Here is a 22,534-nt window from a genome sequence, read left to right as displayed (position 1 = left end):
TGGGGGTGAGGGGGCCATGGGGCATAGTGTTTGCTTGAGGGGTAGGGGCCATGGGGCATAGTGTTTGCTTGGGGGTGAGGGGGCCATGGGGCATAGTTTTTGGTTGGGGGCGGTGAGGGGGCCATGGGGCATAGTGTTTGGTTGGGGTTGGGAGCCATGGGGCATAGTGTTGCACTCCAAGAGTGAACCCAATAATAAAGCTAATAACAGGCACAGTTAGGAGATGTACATCCTTTGCTTTTTGAGGAACCCTGACTCAACGAAGGCCATAGTCTTCTTGGGCAACCCAAACAGCAAACTATAGCAGTCCAAAATAACAGAATGTCCAATCAAGGGTCAATAAAATATATATAATTTAATTAAACAGACAATATACAATAACTAAATAGAAATAAATTATAACAATGGAAAATGTGCAGTACAAAATGTAAGTTTGAAATGCAAATAAAAATCATTACCCCTCAAAAACATTCTTTTTCCGTGTGTTTAATACAGATTGGGGGTTGAAAAAGCCTCCTGCCACACCCCGCCTACCGCCCCGCCCACATTTACTTTTTCGGCCCACTATAGCCCTCATGTAAGGTACTTTCGGCCTTCTGTCAAAATCAGTTGTGCACCCCTGATCTAGATGATGTCTTTATGATGGACAGGGACTGAGGGCTGATCTTCTTGGAAAAGTAAAGCCGATCTAAGATTAGGTTCTCCACAAGATCTTTTCGGGGAAGGATGTTCAGAAAATTGATAATTTTTTCAAGACGATCCATGCACCCTTCACATTTCTCCCTTGTCCACTTAGAGGAACTACAAGGGCCTATGGGTGGAAAAGCGTTGTCTTCCGCCCCTTGACGCTGAAAATTGTCACTCAGGGTGTTGGAAAGAGGCTCCTGACGGTACTCGTAGGTCTTGCGAGAATCGGGGCACCATGACGTATCTATAGATTTGTCCGCGGCCTGCCCCATGCTTTTCGACGGGATAGGTATCAGCCCAACCGCCGAAGTAATTCTTGCGACACTGTGTTCAATCACTGCCGAATCGGCGTGAGTTAGTGGGTCCGAAGGTCTATCGGTAGATTCACCGCCTACCGCAGCGTTAGAGGGCCTAGCAGTAGGATGTTCGTCTTGAGGCCTAGTCGTTGATTTTGGGCCTACCGGGCCTTTCGGGACTGTTGGAGCATTGAATTTCCACGCTTCGCCGTGTATACCTGATTTAGGGGTAGCGCCCTTGTTCGTCTTGGAATGCCCAGTTGCAAAACGCTGCTGCGGATGCGGGGAAGGCTGTTGATCTGAACGATCAGAGGAATCCGCCGAAATTTTGGGACGGCCCTGCTGGCGCTTTCACCTTTTTCCGACGTACCCGTCGAAATAGGTGGAGGGGTTGTGTGTTTAGTGTAATTCGTTCTTTGTACGCCCCTGTTGCCGGGGGTTGTCCCTGAAGCGAGACTAGTGTCAGGCCTTGAAGGGTCAGGGACGGGTGTGGCGGACCTAGAAGTGTCGGCCTCGAGGTCTATCACATCTGCAACTGATGTTTGGTCATCAGAGGTTCCCCCGTCACTTTACACAGCGCTCCTTAAGGGTCTTAGGCCAGAGTTTACAAGCCGTACACCACTCCTCGCCGTGATCTAAGGGGAGACAGGAGTTACACGTCATGTGCTCGTCCTTCCACAGGTATCTGACCCTACACTTAGGGCAGAACCTAAAAGGAGTCCTTTCCATAAAGAAAGATATAAAGATAACCAGACCTAGAGGCTAAACAGGGGTAAAGAGGAAAGACATAATGAACACATGGCCACCCCGACCCCACTCTCCCTACTGTTAAGGGCAGCCAGAGGGCCCGGCCACGTGGATGCTTCAGCCGCCGGATCTTAGGTGCTGAAATCCACCACCGTAGACAAATCCCCCACAGTCTTCATCCAAGTTGTTCCTGCCGCTGATGTGACTTAAAGTGGGAATAAGCGAAAAGTCGGTTTAAGATAAGTGTCTCTTATGTAAGAGCTCCGCTATAGGGCGGCCAGTTCTCTGGGCGGAAAAAAAAAAATCTGAGGGACCTCGGGCGTGAGGGATTTTGGGTACACTACAAGTCACGATAGGGATAGTGTTACAAACAAGCCTATGCCGACGTCCCCCTTCGGTACCCGAAAGACGAGATGCAATTCTCTGCGGTTACCACTGGACGTCGGACCATATGCACAGCATGTGATTCTAAGCAGATTAACAAGCATCAGAAACATATATTTGATCAGGCGCATAAGTGGTTGCCCATGACTAGGTTGCTCATTAGTAAGCCAGCTTTGGTGGGCTAGGAGGCGTAGTTCATGATAATTATGTTCATTTGTGTCTTGACAGGCTCTAGGAGTTTCCTAATTCCAAGTGATAGACACTGTCTTGCACCCCATGATGTGACACTGCACTGCTTCCAGTACAGGGGGGTAAGCAGGGCTCTGACTTTACACTAGCGTATCTCTTAGGGTCGGAAATGTATTCCCATCTCAGAAGTATGCAAAAGGGGAGTGGATACAGAAGTTGGTTGACCTCTTTCTTCCCATCAAGACAAACTACAATGAACTGGATCTAAACGTACTCATACATATGTTGCTGGGAGGTTTATTCATGAATTTTACATACTATTATTAAGTTTGTGACAGAGAATAAAGACCACCATTCACAACATAGGTTGTCCTCTTTTTGTGGTTTTCCTGTTTGGTAGCTGTTCATCACGGAGTATAGTTCAGGTCCTATTGCCCATAAAAGAATAGATGGAGGCTAAGAGCACTCTGCGTTCTGGAGTCCTCATTTACCATCTGGCCATGGGGATTTAGCGAAGGGGATTTATAGGAGGCAATTGGGCAGGAACTCACATGCACAACAACCTCCTGTTTGACAGGTATCGTCACAGCTTGGGGCATTTAAAGCCTATGACACACAACAAAAAGGTGGCCAGGTGGGAGTTGCATGAACATACACGGTTTTCTTTTACCAAACGTCTACCAATGAGGATGTGCATGCCATTTTTATTCTTTCTTCAGCCAGTATGGCCTTATGGCACGCATACACAAGTAAAACAAATAAAATTGCAGGACAGGCTGCACATGTGGCAGAGGGAGCACTCAAGCCCTGCCTCGCCCCATACACAAGTGATAAGCCGCCAAGACATGCATGTCCTCCATGCATTCCCCCCACGTTCCAGACCAGCCCCACATAAAACCACCAAACCATTGGAGCCAATAAGGGCCAAAATATATTCCTCAATTTCTTGCTCCACAAGCGACTCTTAGCATATAGATCTATCTTTCTACGTGCAGTGACTAGACGGTGCATACATTTGATAAAACTGCTGTAAGACACACATTATGCTTATAATTATAAAATTCATTAAACAACCGCTAGGGCAATATTTTTGGCTTCTCCAAATCTCGTTTTTTAGTTTTAATGAATCTTTTACAACATGCTTAATACCGGAAGACCAGTCTCTAAACACAGGACCGGGATTTGAATCAGAGTTGCACTGCATTTTCTTGCTTCCAAGACAAACGCATTTCCCCTAACTATCCTCCCAGGCCTTTTTCATCCGTTTTCCACCTGTAGGCACAGAATGTATAAATTGAGAACAAGGACCTGGATGTCAAAGGCACTAGCAAACAAAAATCATTCAGAATAAGAACCAGGCCCATGTACATATAAACGCGCAACTTCTTAAAAAACAATAAATCGTTTCTTTTTTAAAAGGTAAATTAAGACCCAGTTAAAGTTTACAATCAAAACATTTCCCTTCCTGAAAAGTAGCTGAAAATATATTCTAAAGACCCTGTGGCAAAAGTAAAATGTGCAGGTAGATGTACAACCCCTCTGTGGACTGGCCTAGTTATACAGATGCAAAACTATACTTAAAATTGCCTTCCACTCCCATTAACAAGCAATGCATGTGAAGGCTCTTTATCCATAACCCAATAACCATAAATGCACTTAGGTGGCCACACCAACTTTCCTCTGCTCACTTTCCTCTTTAGCACTTTGAAGAGGCCACTGCGACTGACGCTGCATGTGCTTCTGCTCCTCTCAGTGCCTCTCCCAGTCACCATACCCTATTCCTTTCCACTCTCCACGACCCCACATCCTTTTTGGATTAAAGATTTTCTCGTAAAGCTCTCAGTATTTTTTTCCTATATCTTACGTCAGGGTTTTTTGTTTTGGAATAGTACTTTGTAATCTCAATACATGGAATTCTACTTGTGAGATGGTGCTTGCTCCTTAGTTTTGCACAGTGTAGTACGATGTCAATTTAGAAATATTGTCCTGGACCACTTTGGGTTCCCTTTCCACCCCTGCCAATAGCTCACCACAGTAGCACCAATCTGTACATGTCACCACATCCAGCACTCCATTTGCTACCGCTCGCCACCAGTCATTGCTCGAAACACCTATCTATACAGATTTTACTTTTTGCTGCTTTCCCTTCATAAGGGATTAGTCTTTTTGCTATTGCTTTCAATCTTTTATGACTTTTGGAGATAAGTGAGTCTTTTTTGCTGTACTTATCTTGCTAAAATCATGTGTTTGGAGGAACTGATCAGTCCATAGGGCTATCGGTGCAGGAGAACCCTGCTCTCCATTGTAAAGTTCTTGGTTTATTTTTCCTGCAAATATTGCAGTCATTGAAGTCCAGTAGCTTTATTTTAGCTACTTATTGGTTACTTGTGTGATCTGTCAAGAATGGGCTGGTGGCAGTGGATACTATTATCGTGTTTTCATTTTCATGGTCTTGTGTTTAATGCCACATGTACCATACACTCTAAAACGGCCATGCCACAAGAGTTTTGCCTGTCCGTTGGCCATCTTGTCCTATGACCTTCCTGCCCTGGAGTGGCCAGATTTTCCATTTATGGTAAGCCCTTTTTGCAGGCAAAGTGGCGGTCTGTCTGTGTGTATATATAATAGAGGGAAGCCCAAAAGCCACTATTCAATAATAGTGAATTCTTTACCTAGTTTTGGGACTCAGACAGAGTATACATCAATAAATGGTAGATACCAACACAACAGCATATCTAGATACCAAAGTATTAGAAATGGATAAAACACAATTAGACGACATTTAAACATGAAATAAAACCACTATACAATAAGGTACTTGTGACTCTCTGGGTTTCTAATGTACTAACAAGAATTCATCACTTGTACACATATGACATCAGTGGACTTCAGAAACAGATATCACTAAGGCTGTTTATCTGGAGTAAGATCCACCAGTATCTAGATAACACTCTAGAAAAAACAGGTACTAGGTCTGGCCCTAGACATGTTTCAGTTCTCGATTTCCATTAGGAACTTTCTTCAGGAGGATAGTAATTAGGTCACTTTGACTTTACAGATGATCTTAGATGATACATCCAACACACGCATACACCTTGTGGTAGCTGTTGGTAAAGTATATAAAAGAAACGGAACCAAGCTGAGTAATGCTTAATAACCTAACAGCAAACATCTGTGGCAGGCAGGAGCAAAGAGACCATCATTACCTCACTTGGGAGTGGTAGTCGCCTATGCATGAAAAGTGGGCTCGCAAAGATTCCCTCAGTTTGAACTTGCGTCCTCAAATGGACGGGATAGTCTGCAAAATACATATAAATTGTATAAGACTCTAAAATCCAACAGCTATCTCTCTATACTTTGCTCTCTTATCTCGCACAGTGGTAAACCTTCCACTATTCTAAAAACCTTTTGCTTACCTCCTAATCCCCTTGCAGTGTTTAGGTATGGTACTTCCAAGGACTTGGATAGATGCTGGTGAATACGGTGTAGAGGGGTAATACTAGCACTCTATCAGCGACGTGTGCTCTGGGAAAGGGTGAACAGTTAATGGTGATGCTACAGGTTAATTTGTCTAATGGAGACAAGTACTTATATTAGTTCCATATAACCGGATTTGGACAAAGGTGCTTACCTTAACTCGATTAGTGGGGGGGAGAAACGTTAGTCCCCCAGGCAGGTTTGCCACAGGATGGGTGGAATAAACGTCCTATCATACAGCCAGTACACATCTTAGGTGTTATCTAAAGAGATAGTTAAAGGAGAACAGCTTAGTTATCAAATAGAACTAGATCCATCAATCAATTGATGCTAACTGTTTGGTTACTTATTTAAATGTATCTACTTCCATTGGAAAACTAACAGAGGGGACCCAACCTGGTCATCTCTGTTGTGCTCACCCTTTAGTTATTTTTTAATTCCCCGGCGGGCTCACCTGTTGTCCCTTTGAAGAGGTGTCCACCTACGGAGCACTTGTGTTCCGTGTCACAGTTGGGGAATTCTAGCCACAAGAAAAAAATAATATATATAACTTGCAACGCTGGTTCTACCCGACACTTAAATAGTCCTGATCTGCGTTCTATGCGCCCTTCAAACCACTGATTCTCACCAGCAAACCACTGGAATGGGTTTGAAAAACCGCTGGAAAAGCTCACACGGCCATTTACTTTCGTCCCGCCGGGGATACAGATGCCCTCGTTTGTTTTCATTCTCCATTGCAGAGTACATACCTCTTCGTTATAACTAGCTCACTGGCCTGCCCTCTGGTGGCCACTTTGGGTAATAGCTATCCGATAAGGAGAGAGTTCTCTTACAGACACACGCAATGGTCCACTGGAAAATCAGTCCATATCTTAGCTAAATATCTACACCCACACAACTAGTGGGGTTCGTATAGTATCTGGTGATGGACAGATGGTAGAACAGATTCCTAGATTCAAAATGAATATTCACTCATGCTTCCTCCTACTTGAATGGTCCAAATTACCATCAGACGATGATTCTTTATGACTGATAGTATTTTCAGCGATAGTTATTTCTCCTAATGCCACTCAATGGCCTCATTAAGACCTCTTAGATCACTTCTGATTTTAAAGATAAGCTCTTGTTCCTTCTAATAACAGGTCCGGGGTTTTTCTCTATAAAGTGTTTAACCATCAGTGCTTGTAGCATCTTATTTTTAAGACACCTTTTATGTTCTGTGATTCAGATTTCTATTTCCCGATTTGTCTTGCCTATATACTTAAGTCCACATGGGAATGTAATCATGTAGACCACGTGGTCTGTGTTACAGTTCGAAAACTCCTTTTGTATCTAAGCTCTATTAAGGCCCATATCGATCTCTTTACTTTTTACTGTAAGTTTTCACACTGTGCAGTGTCCACAGGGATAATGCCCTGTCACCGGCGCTAGGCCCCATTGATCGGTAATGCTTGGTGTGCTAGGACCACTTTTTTAAAATTTTGCTCCGGCTAACACAGTTGCCAATCGATGTGGATTTTCTATAGGCAAAAAGTGGGATGTTCGGGTTAGACTTCATTGTTCTTAAGATCTCCCAATGTTTAGATATGATATTTCGAATCCCCAAGCTGGGAACTAGGTAGAGAATTATTATTGAATAGTGGATTTTGGGCTTCCCTCTATTATATATATATATGCTCAGAGTGGCAGATTTGTCATGGGAAATATTAAAAGAGTGGTTTTCCAACTAGAGATCTGTCCTTTTTACCTTCCTCTCTTGTTCTGTTACGTATAGACCTTTCACAATGACTGATAATAAAACTCTGGCGTATAGTGATGACTATGTGACAGCCTTAATGAATGCAATCTCAATTCTGAACAATAGCAAATTAGGAGATAAAAATGATAAAGGTAATGAATGGAATGAGATCATTCAATTACGCAAGAGACTGATCTTGCACGGAAATGCACAAGGCAATTATGCTTGAATATCTCAAAAATAAATCCCTTCCACAAGGGCTTATTGTCTTGAACGAACCAAGACTTTTTCTAGATAACTCCAAATTCAATCTACAATGGAGCTATATAGCAAATCAATGTGGACGGGACTGGTGAAAGTTTAATTATAGATACTGCCTAGGAAACTGTTGAAAAAATGAAAGTTGATCTGAAAAAAATCGAGGATGATATTAAAAAGTTAAGTTAGAGAAGGAAATGAAAGAGTTCAAAGAAAGAAATCCAGCAAAACCTATCCAGAGGCTGAAGTAGGAGCTAGGGAGATACAACCACGAAAAAGCCTTCCCCTATGTGAAAGAGGGTTATCAGAATTAATCTTTACAACAGAATGGCCAAAATAATCAGTCAAGGAGAGTACGCTTAATGGCCACGTCGTATAGCACCAGCAATGACAGTAGTGGGAGCGATCCGGATGACCCAGGAGAAGGGGACTCAACCCGTACCTCAAATAGACAGGGGAGAGGCAATCGCAATACCACGCAAAGACTTTTTTTATACAAGGGCCCCACCAGAGGAACCTGGAGCGACAACCAAAAGTTCACTCGGAGCGCTTCTAGTGAATCTCTCAGATTACATTCTGACTGACATCGAAATGAATGTTCTAAACAAAGGATTAGGGTAATTAATTACAAAACAACACAACCCTTTTCAGTTTCACACACATTTCTTTAAACTCATGTGGAAAATTCATATTAAAGATTTCTTTGCTCAACCAAGAAAAGACAGCTATACCAATCTAGCAAATAATTGCACCGGCTTACGGAACGTATCAACTTTCTATCCACCGGCCCACTCCTTTTCACCGGAATCCTTTGTTTTTGGAAAAACGGGTGCTGGCAGAAGTTGAGAGACTTGAACTAACCGACACCAGTGTTTTCCAAAATCTGAGTCAATTGGAAAAAACAGGCCCTTAAAAACCTAATAATGAACTAATCATTATTAAAAAAAGCAGACAAGGGCAGAGGCATAGTCATTCTAAATCCAAATGACTATATAGAGGAATGTAATAGACAACTGCAGAACGAGACATACTACAGGAAATTGACACACGACCCAACCCAAGATCTACTGCAGTGATTAAGGGTAAAGATAGGAGTTGGGTTCGCCAGCAAGAAAGTGACTATCTCATTAATAATGAGGCATCTGTCCCGAGTTTTTACTGCCTACCTAAAATCCACAAGACCCTCATCATGCCACCTGACCGACCAATTGTTGTGGGAATTAACTACGTACTAGAGCCGCTATCCATATTTAAGGATCACTACCTTAAGTCGCACGTGAAGACCATGAAATTGTATCTAAAAGATACCAAGGATGTCATCAATACATTTGAGAACATGGAATATGACCGAGACGCCCATTATCTGTTGGGTTTGGATATTGTGTCTTTGTTTACAAATATCCCCAACAAGATACTTTGAATAAGGTGAAAGAAATTATTTTGACACGCACGGATCCTGATCCAGTGCCCACCACATTTCTCACATGGTGGATCAATTTGGCATTAACCAGAAATATTTCGAATTTTTGGACGCCTTCTACCAGCAAGTTGAGGAGACGGCGATGGGGGCCACTATGGCTCCCAGCCTCGCTAACCTATATGTAGAGTTTTTCGAAAAAACAATTTATCTACATGAATGTTAGGGAGAATTCTCTGTTTAGGCTGAATTTCCTAACCTAGTGAGTCCCCCAGCAGCTTTGCTGGATTTTTGGGGTTTAATTTTTTCTCCTGCCAAGAGTGAGACTCTTTTACCCTCACTCTTGGACATGATTTGAGTGTGTTCCTTTGACTCTAGCTGTGTTTAATGGGCTACGGGGTCTTTTACTCCATAGGGCTGCATGTGTTTTTGTGATGTGTGTTACACAGCACCCTCAGTGCAGTAACACAGGGGTGTCATAGCGACCCCCCAGTATAGACTCCATACCCTGGGACTGACTACTGTCTCCCAGGGCATGTAAAGTCACCATTGACTTTACTAGTCTTGAATTCTGAACAGAACCAGTACAAACCATCACATTGTGGACGTACTGGCTGGGTCTGTTAGTCGAGGGGCACGTCTCCGTCCCCCCTGATTGAGTTTTGGCTGGTGGCAGTGGATACTACTTTTTATATTCAACCGCAAATATTTCTCTATGGGATTTTCCCATTGTTCGAGGCTATTATCTTTATTTATTTAATTGCGATAGCCTCGAACATACCGCCGGTTTATTTAATTATAATTAATTCTCCGGTTGGTATTTTTTGCCAAAACTCGGTTCTAAAATGGCGTTTGTGTTCTGTTCTGTGACTCCAACCCAAGTCGAGCCCTTTGTTCCACTTTTTGGTGGGCTTCTCCAAAGTGGTGCCACTCTGTCTGGGGTACTTAGGAGGGGTGGAGGGGGATTTAGGCACTCAAGTCGCACTCCATCCTGATTGGCCCAGGTGGTGAGCCGGCCGGCTCACCACTTAGCAATTTTGAGTGACAGCTAGGCTGAGTGAATGGGGGTTTTCTGCATAAAAGCAGGGCTTTGGGGACTGGAACTTCAGAAGTCGCCACAGGACCTAAGAATCAGACGAGGGAGAAGCTGAGCCGACCTGCCACGACGACACCACCGGTGGAGCCCTGCTGGACCGTCTCACCACTTTTCCCAACGACAGAGGAGATCTCCCGCCGGAGAGTCTTCTTCCTTTGACTGGTGGGGATAACCAGTTTCACCGTCTTTTCGCCTTTCCGACGCATCTCGTGGCCGCCTTGCCTGTGCCAAGCACCCCGGCAACCGGAATACCACGTTTTACCACGACCGCGAAATAAAGGGCAATACCTTTAACCGGAAAACTCTGTGGCTGGTTTCTTCCCTGGCAGTGCAACGACCTTCATCTTTCCTCCAAGTCGAGATCTTCTCTTCCCCTGGACGACGACGTGACTTGCACCCGCTGCCAGGAACAACTGCCACTGCTGGAGGATCCTTCCCACTTAAGGTACCGTGTTCCGCCTGGCTTCCCTTGCCACCGACTGTACGGGGTAGATTTAGCCCCCGGCTTTCGAACCTGGGTTAGCCTGGGACACCCTGGCTAAACTTTTCTGAACCCTCTAAACTCTTTTTCAAACTCTCTGCAAGACTTTCAAAGCCTAGTGTAACTGTGTGATCTTGGGCGCATTTGTGCTCTGCTCTCTCTAAGAGTGGGCCCAGCCTATGGACTTTTGCTCTTCTGCCTTGCTAAAAGTGTTCCTAAATCTTAGAGTGGTGTATCTTTCCATATTCTGTCTTTTTTCCCTCCCTTCTTCATGAACTTATTGGCGTGCCATCTGTAGTTAAGCGCTCACCTCTGTCTGGAAATAAGTGGTGTTAACTAAGACTTATCTGATAAGGAATAAGGGTTGTATATATTATAATAGTAACTGTGTTTAGAGTATTTTACAGTAAGAGTGCTGGAGTGTTTCAAACAGTGTGTTTTTAAATAAATAATTATATGGGATACATTACTCACCGTAATAGTATTTCTGATGCTTGTATCTGCTTAGATTCACATGCTGTGCATAGGCCGACATCTAGTGGAAGCTGCAGAGTATTACAGTTTGTTTTTCGAAACTCGAAAATGGGCATCGACACAGGGCATGCCAGTAATACTATCCCTAGTGTGAGGTCCACTGTACCCAAGATCCCTCACGCGTCTAGGATCCTCAGATTGTATTTTTTCTGACATGAGGTAGCATGAGGAGTAGCGTGAGTACAGATAATCCAAGCAGATAGATAGAAAGGTAAGACTACAAGCAACCATGCGCCTTCTCTCAGAGGGGAGGGAGGGTGGGTCGCATGTGAATCTAAGCAGATACAAGCATCAGAAATACGATTACGGTGAGTAATGTATCCCTTCTGAGGCTTGTGGAATCTGCTTAGATGACATGCTGTACATAGATTAGCGAGCAGTACCTGAAGAAGGAGGTGGGATGTGAGAAGGGTCATGAGCAAATAGATGTCTTAGAACCGCTTGTCCCACTTGTGTGTCTGCCTTGGAATGGGTGTCAATGCAGTAATGCTGAGTAAAAGTGTGAATAGAGCTCCAAGTAGCTGCTTTGCAAATGGTGTCAAGGGGTACATTTGCAATGAAAGCCAGAGTGGCCCCAATGCCTCTAGTAGAGTGGGCTCTTGGCGTGAAAGGCAGAGTTCTTTCAGAGAGTGAGCAACACAGCTGGATACAGTTCATAATCCACTTCGAGATGGCACCTTTAGAGACGCGATCCCCCTCTCTACCTGTAGCTACGGAGACAAACAGTTGATCTGTTTTTCTTAGCGGTCTGGTTTTATTTACATAGTAGAGGACCGCCCTATGCACATCTAGGGTGTGTAGTTTCACCTCAGCCGAGCTTTGAGGGTCCTGGAAGAAAGCCGGAAGCTCGATGGACTGGTTTACGTGGAATTTAGATATAAACTTAGGTGAGAACCTAGGGTGTGTGCGTAAAACCAGTTTGTCTTTATGGACAGTAAAGAAGGGATCCTGCACTGACAGAGCCTGAATTTCACTGACCCTTCTTATAGAAGTAATAGCTACTAAGAAGGGTGTTTTATAAGTCAGGTGTTTGAGACTGCTTTTATGCATGGGCTCGAAAGGGGGGCCCATGAGCTTGGATAGCACCACATTAAGGTCCCACCCTGGTGGTGGGTTTGAAATAGGAGGGTGAAGTCTCTTTACTCCCTTCCATGAAGGCTTTAACTACTGGTACTTTCCACCACGACACCTTGCTATGGGAAGTGGTGTATGCCGACAGGGCTGCCAGGTGTGCTTTCAGTGAGTTAAAAACCAATCCTGCATCTAGCAGGTGGAGCATGTATGTAACAATAGTGGAAGGAGTGCAATCAACAGGGTTGATTTGTCTACTCTGGCACCAGATAACGAACCTCTTCCACTTGTCAAAGTAACAGTGCCTTGTGTTTGGTTTCCTAGATTCTTTTAGGATGTCCATACACCTCTGTGGTAAATTGTGATGTCCAAACTCTATGACCTAAGGAGCCATGCTGCCAGGTTCATTGAGTTGGGTTGCTGGTGCACTGTTTGACCTTGGTGCTGGGACAGTAGGTTGTACCAGGCTGGAAGTTTGATGGGATCGCACACCACCATCCTGCGTAGGTGTGGGAACCACGGTTGTCTTGCCCACATGGGAGCAACTAGGACAAGCGTCATTGACTCTCTGTTCATCTTGTTCACCACCTTCCTGATGAGAGGAGTTGGTGGAAAAGCGTACGCAAACATCCCTGACCAGTTCATCCACAGGGCGTTCCCCTGGGAGTCTGGTTGGGGGAACCTGGATGCAAATCCTACATTGTCTGTTTTCGCTTGTGGTGAATAAGTCTATAGTGGGGAAACCCCACTGAGAGAAGTTATCTTCTACGACCTCTCTGTGTAGAACCCATTCGTGTTCCTCTGGGAGGGAGTCTCTGCTCAGAGCATCCGCTAGGGAATTGAGCTCCCCTGGAACATGTTGTGATGACAGGAAGATGTTCCGTCTGAGTGCCCATATCCAGATTTTCTGGGCAAGCTTGGACATATTTGGCGAACGAGTCCCTCCTTGCTTGTTCAGGTAGAACATGGCTGTTGTTCTGTCCGTCCGGATTCGCACTGACAGGTTTAGTAGGTGGGGCTTGAACGCTTGAAGCGCTCTGAATACTGCCAGAAGCTCTAGCATGTTGATGTGGTTCTTGGCCACTGAGGGAGACCAGAGACCCTGAGCTGTGTGGTGGAGATGGTGAGCTCCCCACCCCATCAGACATGCATCGGTAGTGACTACTGCCTTTACCTCGGGATCGTAAAAGGGTTTTCCCTGTGCAAGATTCTCTCTTGCCCACCAGTGAAGGCTTTGTACTAGTGTTGGCGAAACGACCACTAGATCGTCCCACTGACCACTTGCCTGAGACCACTGTTTCGCCAACCATTCCTGCATGGGACGCATGCGCAGGCGCGCGTGGGGGACCAGGTAAATACATGACGCCATCATGCCCAGTAAACGCATTGCTTTGCGAACCGTTATTTGGTGACCGGACTGATAATGTGGAATTTGCATTAGTATATTCCGAATTCTTTCCTCTGAAGGAAAGGTCAACCCCTCTTGAGTATCTAGGATAGCTCCTAGGAACTGTTTGGAGGTGCTTGGCACCAGGCTTGACGTTTTCTCGTTGATTGCGAAGCCTAACTCGTGGTAGAGGTCGATCGTCCTTTGAATGTTTGTCCTGCAAATTACTGGGGTTTCCCCCGTTATGAGCCAGTCGTCCAGATAAGGGTACACCGGGATTGCCTCCCTGCGTAGGTGTGCAGCCGCCACCACCAGTACCTTAGTGAATAGCCTTGGTGCCGAAGCTATCCAGAAGGGCAGTACCTTGAAATGGTAGTGCCGACTGTCCACCTTGAAGCGCAGATACCTTCTGTGCGCCGGGAACATGGAAATATGAATATAAGCATCTTTCATATCCAAGGTTGCCATGTAATCCCCCTTTTTTAGGAGGGGGATTACCTCTTGTAGCGTAGTCATACGAAACTTTTGGGGCTTGACATACTTGTTGGCAGGCCGTAAGTCCAATACTGGGCGCATTGTCAAATCTTTCTTTGGCACAAGGAAGTAAGTTGAATAAATGCCCTTGTTTACCTGGTGTCCCGGGACGAGTTCTATCGCGTCCTTTTCTAGCAGAATGGCGCTTTCCTCGAGGAGAATCTTCTGATGTTCTAAAGAGTGTACTCTTTGTCGTGGGGGATGGTTCCGGGGACGCTGCAGTAGTTCTATACAGTACCCTATGGATACTGTTGACAGCACCCATCTGTCTGATGTGATCCCTTCCCAAGCCTGGGTGAAGTTGGAAATGCGTCCCCCCACTGGGGTTGCGTGAGAAGGGACCCTGAACTGAGCGTCAATGCTTTGGTGGAGGCGTGCCGCCTCCTTTGCTGGGGCTGCCTCTGCCTTTACCACAACCTCTCCTATTACCCCTGCCGTAACCCTGGGTAGACTGTTGGCTGTTGTTCCACTGTGTACCCTGCCCCTGGGAATAGTTCGATCCTCTCTGGGAATTTTGGCCGCGTGGGCGACGAAAATTAATATTCCCTCTCTGGTTAGGGGGTTTATTGGTTAACTGGCCAAGGGACTGGAGTGTCTCGTATTCGTCCTTGGCATTCTTCAGTGTGTCCTCGACCACCTTACCAAACAACAGATCGGCTTCCACTGGTTTGTCCAACAATGATGCCTCGGTTTCTGCCTTAAAACCAGACTGCCGTAACCACGCATGTCTCTTGATAACAGTGCCTTCTGCTATCAATCTGACTGCGTTGTCCGCGGCGTCAAAGTTGCTTTCAAAATGCAACCAGACACGGCTCTACCCTCTGCGGAAATCCGAGCTAACTGGCCCTTTAAAGGTTCCAGAGCAGAGGCTATGAGTGCCGCGACTTCTTCCCACTGAAGGCAGTTGTAGCTGGCCAACAGGGTGGTGGAGTTTGCAATCCTTGCTTGATAGGCGGACGTTGAGGCTTCTTTCCTGCCGAAACCATATCGTTTTTTGCTCTCCTTGTCGGGAGGAGCTTCGGAAGATGACAAGGGTGTTCCAGCCCTCTTACGAGTGTTAGTGACAACTAGGGAGTCTGGCTTCAGATGTCCTCTTATACAGAGAGGGTCAGACTGGGCTGCCCTGAAAAGATTTTCAACCCTGGGATTGACTGCTCTGGTGAGGTTCGGGTTCACCAGGGACGGGTCTATTCTTCGCTGAATGGACTTAAGGATAGGGATGGTCTGGGCAACAGGCCTGCGAGAACCTCGTTTAGGAGGGGTTGGTTATTGACAGGGGAGTCGGTAACCGGGGCTTCATTTTCTACCGGGGAATCTACTCTGTAGGTTTCAGGGTCCTCCTCTTCCTCTTCTTGGTCCTCATCATCCCCCATAGTAGCCCGTCCTGGTTTGCTCTTCTATCATGCCAAATTCTTGGTCCTCACCAAAGGAAGCCTCTCCTTGATACAGTGAGTATGGTCGCGAGTATGGTTGTACCTCGAAGGGGTCTGTAGACCTCATCAGTGTCTCAAACCGGGGCTTCTTACTTGGGGGGATAGGATCGTTAGAGCCTGAGGGTGTCGCCCCTTGTGGATCATACGAAAGGAAATGGTCTGGATTTTTATCGTAAAAGTCAGCCAAAGAAGACATCCTTGACATGACCCTATCTATGTCTTCACTCGACCATTTTTTGGAACTGGGAATGACTCTCTCAGCAAGTCTCGGTGATTTATCTTGAGGAGATTTGCTGGTTTTAGACATATCAGCAGACCTGGTCTTGTCTGTCTGTTTAGGGGGAGTGATGTGTTTCACAGGTGAGGAAGAGCCCCGTGAGTGGAAAAATGTTTTCCCTGTCCTTTTGTGGCTCCGGAGGTTTTCGACGCCTGGCGTCGAGGATCGTGGGGCCTCGCTGATCTTGTCTGCGGGCTCCGACTCCTGGAGCGCGGCCTGGGGGTGGAAGTCGTCTTTGTCCTCCGACAATCAAACTTCTGTTAGCCTAAGGAGCGAGGCACTCTTGGCAAGAGTGGATGATTGCCTGGAGTCATGCGGCGATCTCGATCGAGAACGCCCAGAGGACACCGAATCGGACCATTCTGTTTGTGCCTCTTTCCGAGAACTCGACATCGTCGAGTCTCGGTTGGACTTCGTGTGTTTAGTGTGTGTGGTGTGTGAAGCGCTTGTGTCGCCGGGGGTCTTCCCCATAGCCTCTCTGCCGGACGACCTTCCGAGGTCGGGGACCTGCACTCTGCTGTCTTTCGACGCCGTAATGCCCTAGCCGTCCGAAAGTACGGCGTCGCTGCCGTCGCTGAAGGCGCCCTCCGCTGCCATGGCCGCCTGCCTGGCGTGGTGGGCCCAACGCTTCGTCGAACGGTCCTTAAGTGTCTTAGGTTTAAACCTACTACACGCTCTGCATTTCGCTTCGGGGTGGTCCCTCAGCAAGCAGAGATTGCACGTGGCGTGCCTTTCGACCCAAGGGTATTTGCGATTGCACTTGGGGCAGAATTGAAAAGGGGTACCCTCCATATGCACCTTGAGGCAGCGGGCTGTTAAGTGTAGGAAATGTATTAGGTGTACCTATGTACCAAGAGTGTAGAGTATGTCCATCCCCCCACTCTCCCTACTTGCAGGGCCGAGGCCGATTTCTTCTCCAGCCGGCGTCGAGTGGGATGGGGAAGGATGTAAATAAATTAATATTTTAGCAAAAGTATGGCTAAGGCCAGGGGACTCCGCAAAATGCTTCCGACCAGTATGGCAGAAAAAAACAATCTGAGGATCCTAGACGCGTGAGGGATCTTGGGTACAGGGGACGTCACACTAGGGATAGTATTACTGGCACGCCCTGTGTCGACGCCCATTTTCGAGTTTCGAAAAACAAACTGTAATACTCCGCAGCTTCCACTAGATGTCGGCCTATGCACAGCATGTGATCTAAGCAGATTCCACAAGCCTCAGAAACTTTGATACCAAAGCTCTGGTCAGTGTTTGCTTGTATTATTGTATCCGAGTGCCTATTGTGTATACTTTGCATACTGCCTAACTCTTCTTCAGGGAAGTCTGACTGCTCAGCCACAGCTACCAGGTAAATCTGGGTGGTACAGACTGCTACCAAGTGGGTTTACTGCTAACACCTGTAGTCCTAAATCTTTTGCAGTGTTCCCCAAGGAAACTGCACAGGTTTCTGCCTAACAATGAACAACCCATTCGACCAACAGATTAGGGCTTGGTCCCGCTTCATTGACAATGTGCTGGTTATTTGGAAAGGTTCACGAGAAGAAGCCCACAAGTTCTTAACATGGCTAAATGGTCTCAACAGGCATCTCCAATTCACCATGACGACTGAGCGAGACTCCATTAACTTCCTATATTTTACTCTGTTTCATGATGAAGGTAAAATCCTTGTCAAGCACTTTCACAAGAACACTGACAAAAATGCATTGCTGCATTACAGCTCACACCATATGAAACATCTTAAAGACAATCTGCCATATGGGCAATTCTTGAGGCTGAAACATAACAGCACAAGTAATAAGTCCTATGAGGAAGAAGCACAACATCTAAAACATAAACTCAAGGGCAGACGGTACCTGAGAAAACCAATTATAAATGCAGCGAAACGGGCGTTTAATAATAACAGGGCGGCCCTCTTGGAAGATAAACCTAAGAAAACACTAGACGGGATAATAGTGTATGTTAACACGTTTACCAGTCACAGCTTGGCGATTCGAAATATCATATCTAAACATTGGAAGATCTTAAGAACGACGAAGGCTAACCCGAACATCCCACTTTTTGCCTATAAAAAAAATCACACCGATTGGCAACTGCATTAGCCAGAGCTAAATTTAAAAAAGTGGTCCTAACCTACCAAGCACTACCGGTCAATGGGGCATAGTGCCGGTGACAGGGCATTATCCCAGTGGACACTGAGCAGTGTGTAAACTTACAGTAAAAAGTAAAGAGATCGATTTGGGTCTTAATAGAGCTTGGATACAAAAGGAGTTTTCAAACTGTAACACAGACCACGTGGTCTACATGACCACGTGCCCATGTGGACTTAAGTATATAGGCAAGACAAATCGGAAAAAAATAATCCGAATCACAGAACATAAAAGTTGTCTTAAAAATAAGCCGCTACAAGCACCAATGGTTAGACTTTATAAAGAAACAACACAGACCTAAGGATGTTAAGTGGACCAGCTTGATGATAATTAAAGGTAACAATGAAGTCAGTAGAAATAGGAAATTATTTCAGAAGGACCAAAAGCTAATCTTTAAAATCAGAAGCGATCTAAGAGGACTTAATGAGGCCATTGAGTGGCTTACGGTGAAATAACTACCGCTGAAAATACTATCATAGAGAATCATTGTCTGATGGTAATTTGGACCACTCAAGTAGGAGGAAGTATGAGTGACTATTCGTTTTGAATCTACGAATCTGTTCTACCGTCTGTCCATCACCAGATACTATATGAACCTCACCAGTTGTGTGGGTGTACATATTTATCTAAGATATGGACAGATTTTCCAGTGCAACATCACATGTGTGTCATTAAGAGAAATCTCTCCATATCGGATAGCTATTACCCAAAGTGGCCATCAGAGGGTGGGCCGGTGAGCTAGTTAGAACAAAGAGGTATGTACTCTGCAATAGAGAATGAAAACAAACAAGGGCCTCTGTATCCCGGTGGGACAAAAGCAAAGGGCTGATACTTTATCCCCACACAAGATGGGCACGTGAGCATTTCCAGCGTTTTTTTCAAACCTGTTCCAGTGGTTTGCCGATGAAAATCGGGGGTTTGAAGGGCGCATAGAACACAGATCTGGACTATTTAAGCACCAGGTGGAACCAGCGCTGCAAGTTATATATATTTTTTTCTCGCGGCTGGAATTCCCCAACCGAGACACGGAACACAAGTGCTCCCGTAGGTGGACACCTCTCCAAAGAGACGACAGGTGATACCACCGGAGAATTAGAAAATAAGTAAAGGGTGAGCAGGTTGGGTCCCCTCTGTTAGTTTTCCAGTGGAAGTAGATACATTAAAATAAGTCACCAAACAGTTGGCATAAATTGATTGATGGATCCATCTGATAAAACCAAGTTGGTTCTATTTGATAACTAAGCGGTTCTCCTTTAACTATCTCTTTAGATAACGGCTCAGAGGTGTACTGGCTGTATGCAAGGACGTTTGTTCCACCCATCCTGTGGCAAACCTGCCAGGAGGACTAACGTTTCTCCCCCACTAATCGGGATAAATTGAGCACCTCTGTCCAAATCCGGTTATATGGAAACTAATAGAAGTACTTGTCTCCATTAGACAAATTAACCTGTAGCTTCACCATTATCTGTTCACCCTTTCACAGAACACACTTTGATGATTGAGTGCTACTATTACCCCTCTACATCGTATTCACCCGCATCTATTCAAGTCTTTGGAAGTACCATACTTAAACACTGCAAGGGGATTATTGTGCGAGATAAGAGAGCAAGGTATAGAGAGATCCCTGTTGGATTTTAGAGTCTTATACAATTTATATGTATTTTGCAGACTATCCTGTCCATTTGAGGATGCAAGTTAAAATGGAGGGAATGTTGACGAGCCCAGTTTTCGTGCATAGACTACCACTCCCAGGCGACGTAATGATTGTCTCTTTGCCCCTGCCTGCCACAGATGTTTTGCTGTTAGGTTATTAAGCATTACTCAGCTTGATTCCGTTTCTTTTATCCTTTACCAACAGCTACCACAAGGTGTATTCACCTTTTGAGAGCACATGTTGGATGTTGCATCTAAGAACATCTGTAAAGTTAAATTGGCCTAATTACTATCCTCCTGAAGATAGTTCCTAATGGAAATCGAAAACTGAAACATGTCGAGGGCCAGATCTAGTAATTATTTGTTTTAGAGTGTTACCTAGATCCTGGTGGGTCTTACTCCAGATAAACAGCCTTAGTGATATCTATTTCTGAAGTCCACTGATGTCATATGTGTACCAGTGATGAATTCTTGTTAGTACATTAGAAGTTCATAGAGTCACAAGTACCTTATTTTATAGTGGTTTTATTACATGTTTAGCTGGTCTGTCTGTGTGGCAAGAAGTTGGGGGCAGGGTCTGTCTGGACACACTTTGTATCTTGAACAGGTGCATATGTTGCTGGGGAGATGCAGTGGCCAGAGGCTACCCATAATTGTACGAACCCTGCCCATTTGAATGTTGCAGAACCTTGCCATGGGTGGGCTGGAGCCGTCTACAGGCCAGAGCCTGGCAAAAGTACTCCTGCAGCCACACTTAAAATCATTCATGCAGTCAAGACCCCCACGAAGAGCAGCCACTGAAGGCCAGGAACTTGTTGGAAGATCACCAGCAGCCCTTTGTTTACTTGCCCGGCAAAGTCCTGTCTCTCTGCAGATCTCAAGAAGACCTTAATCAGTGCTTTAACACGTGGACTGTTGAGAACAAGCAGTTCCGACCTCAGCTCAAAGATCCAGCCGCTAGAAATGCTCAGAACAATCCCAGAACTATCCTCTGGGCTAGCCAGACATCGTCCTGGGCTATTTCGCTGCAACAGACGCCATCCCAAGTTGAGCCACACCAGATGCTCAGCTTATAGAACAAGAAGCATTTCCCTAAAAGTTGCAGCTCTCCACAACGAAGATGGACTTTGCATGACCAGTTTCTTGGTCTCTGCCACGAGAGTCATTACTGCCATTCTCGTCAAGTGGCCAACACTGTTTGCCACTTGCATCACGTCCTTGGGGTCCTCTGAGGTAGTCGACAGAGTGGTAGGCCCAGAGTCGGTGTGTCTCGAGTGTTCAGTTGGTCAGAATCCAGAACCAGTCGATGGGCCGGGAACTTCGAGCTAGCTGGAACCAAAACCGCAATGCCTGAATCGTCCTCTGCACCTGTGACCCCTCAGGAACTCCTACTGTGGTCCATGAGTGAAGTGGATTGTAGGGGGTGAGTAAATATACCTGTTTTGCCCCCCATCCCCACTCTACATAGGATTCTATGGGCATGAAGTCCTAGCCCTATCTCTCCCTTGCCTTGCCCTAAACGGTAGTGTTCTGACTTGGTAGCACCTGAGTCTCCCGTAAGGAGGTTGGATTGGGAGAGGGTCTGTTAAAGACTTTGCTCTTGATTTCATTAACTTTTGGAACACTTAACAGCTACTTGTTGGCTCAAGCCAACACTTGTGCAACTTCCTAAAAGACTACTAGGATCCTGACTAAAAAGACTTGTATCTGAACCTGTTGCTCTAAGGGCACCAAGCCCCTGCTTTTCTATCTAGGGGAAGGCTTTTTAAGGTTAGTACTTTATTTATAAGGTCTTGTATGGTTTACCTACATTTCTATTCTAAACCTTTTAGTTCTCAAAGTATTGATTGCTTACTTGGTCCTATTTTCTTTATTCACTTGCTTTGTTAAACGCATAGTACTTTGAAATATATATCAACAATATTTAAAAGTGAAGTGTTAGTAACTTTAGCAGAGTACATCAATCTGGATGCGTACATACTAGTGGTGAATGCTTTACAGTGAATTACTTACCTGTGGTTTTTCATTGATAAGAGTATTGTTCTAAGGTCTAAATAAATAACTTGTACTAAGAGTGCGCTGAGCATGCATAACTGAACCATTCACCACTCTCACACGATCCCAAGTCTAAGCCTTGCTGCTCATCCACACTACACAAATGGAGTTTGGCTAGTCATTAGTATTTGTCCCTGTTCATCAGAATAAAGTGGCCTCTCAGAATCGGTCCACAGGGCGGATTCCGAAAATCCATCTGAACAGTCGCTATGCCATCTTGCCTCAGGGGGCTTTTGATTGTTACACCTGATTTGATGGACTGCAAAGAACACACATAAGATGTAGAAAGGAAAATGTACTTCTCTGCAGCCAGGAATATTCCAGAAGTGCAGTCAGCCTTCAGATCAGGCTGGCACGTCTCCAGGAAACGCTGCAGCTCCTTCATCATCCCTCGCACGTTGTTACTGTTCACCAGAGCAAAACTCAACTCAAGGGCCTTCCTGTTGGGCAATACATATGACATTAAGCAAAGAATCAATGTGTGGGTCATAGAGGCACATTTAATAGCGACAATAGAGATCAGGGGGTATACAGGCACACGAGAGGTTACAGAGGGCAAGCTCCCATATAGAGGGGCGGAGTGGAGATAACAGGGCAGAGGTTTTAGTATCCAGAAGTAGAAGTCATCTATCCAATCATTGACTCGCCCACTCTTAATACCAGTCTACCCTAT

The 22,534-nt window shown here is 45.4% G+C and overlaps 1 protein-coding gene across 3 annotated transcripts in view; it reads right to left on the bottom strand.

The window, feature by feature from the left end:
• Positions 1–22,534, bottom strand: part of AP1G2 (adaptor related protein complex 1 subunit gamma 2) — a 742,171-nt gene that overhangs the window by 359,504 nt on the left and 360,133 nt on the right. For all 3 annotated transcript variants that reach the window (XM_069633944.1, XM_069633946.1, XM_069633945.1), the window contains one exon: positions 22,161–22,301. In XM_069633944.1, coding sequence (XP_069490045.1) covers positions 22,161–22,301 — 141 coding nt within the window. The remainder of the gene's footprint in view (positions 1–22,160; positions 22,302–22,534) is intronic.

Source organism: Ambystoma mexicanum, chromosome 13 (genome assembly GCF_040938575.1).
Source record: "Ambystoma mexicanum isolate Mex_15411 chromosome 13, UKY_AmexF1_1, whole genome shotgun sequence".
NCBI classification, from domain to species: Eukaryota; Metazoa; Chordata; class Amphibia; order Caudata; family Ambystomatidae; genus Ambystoma; species Ambystoma mexicanum.
Note: the sequence above shows the minus strand (reverse complement) of the source record. Positions and strands in the feature narration are given on the sequence as shown.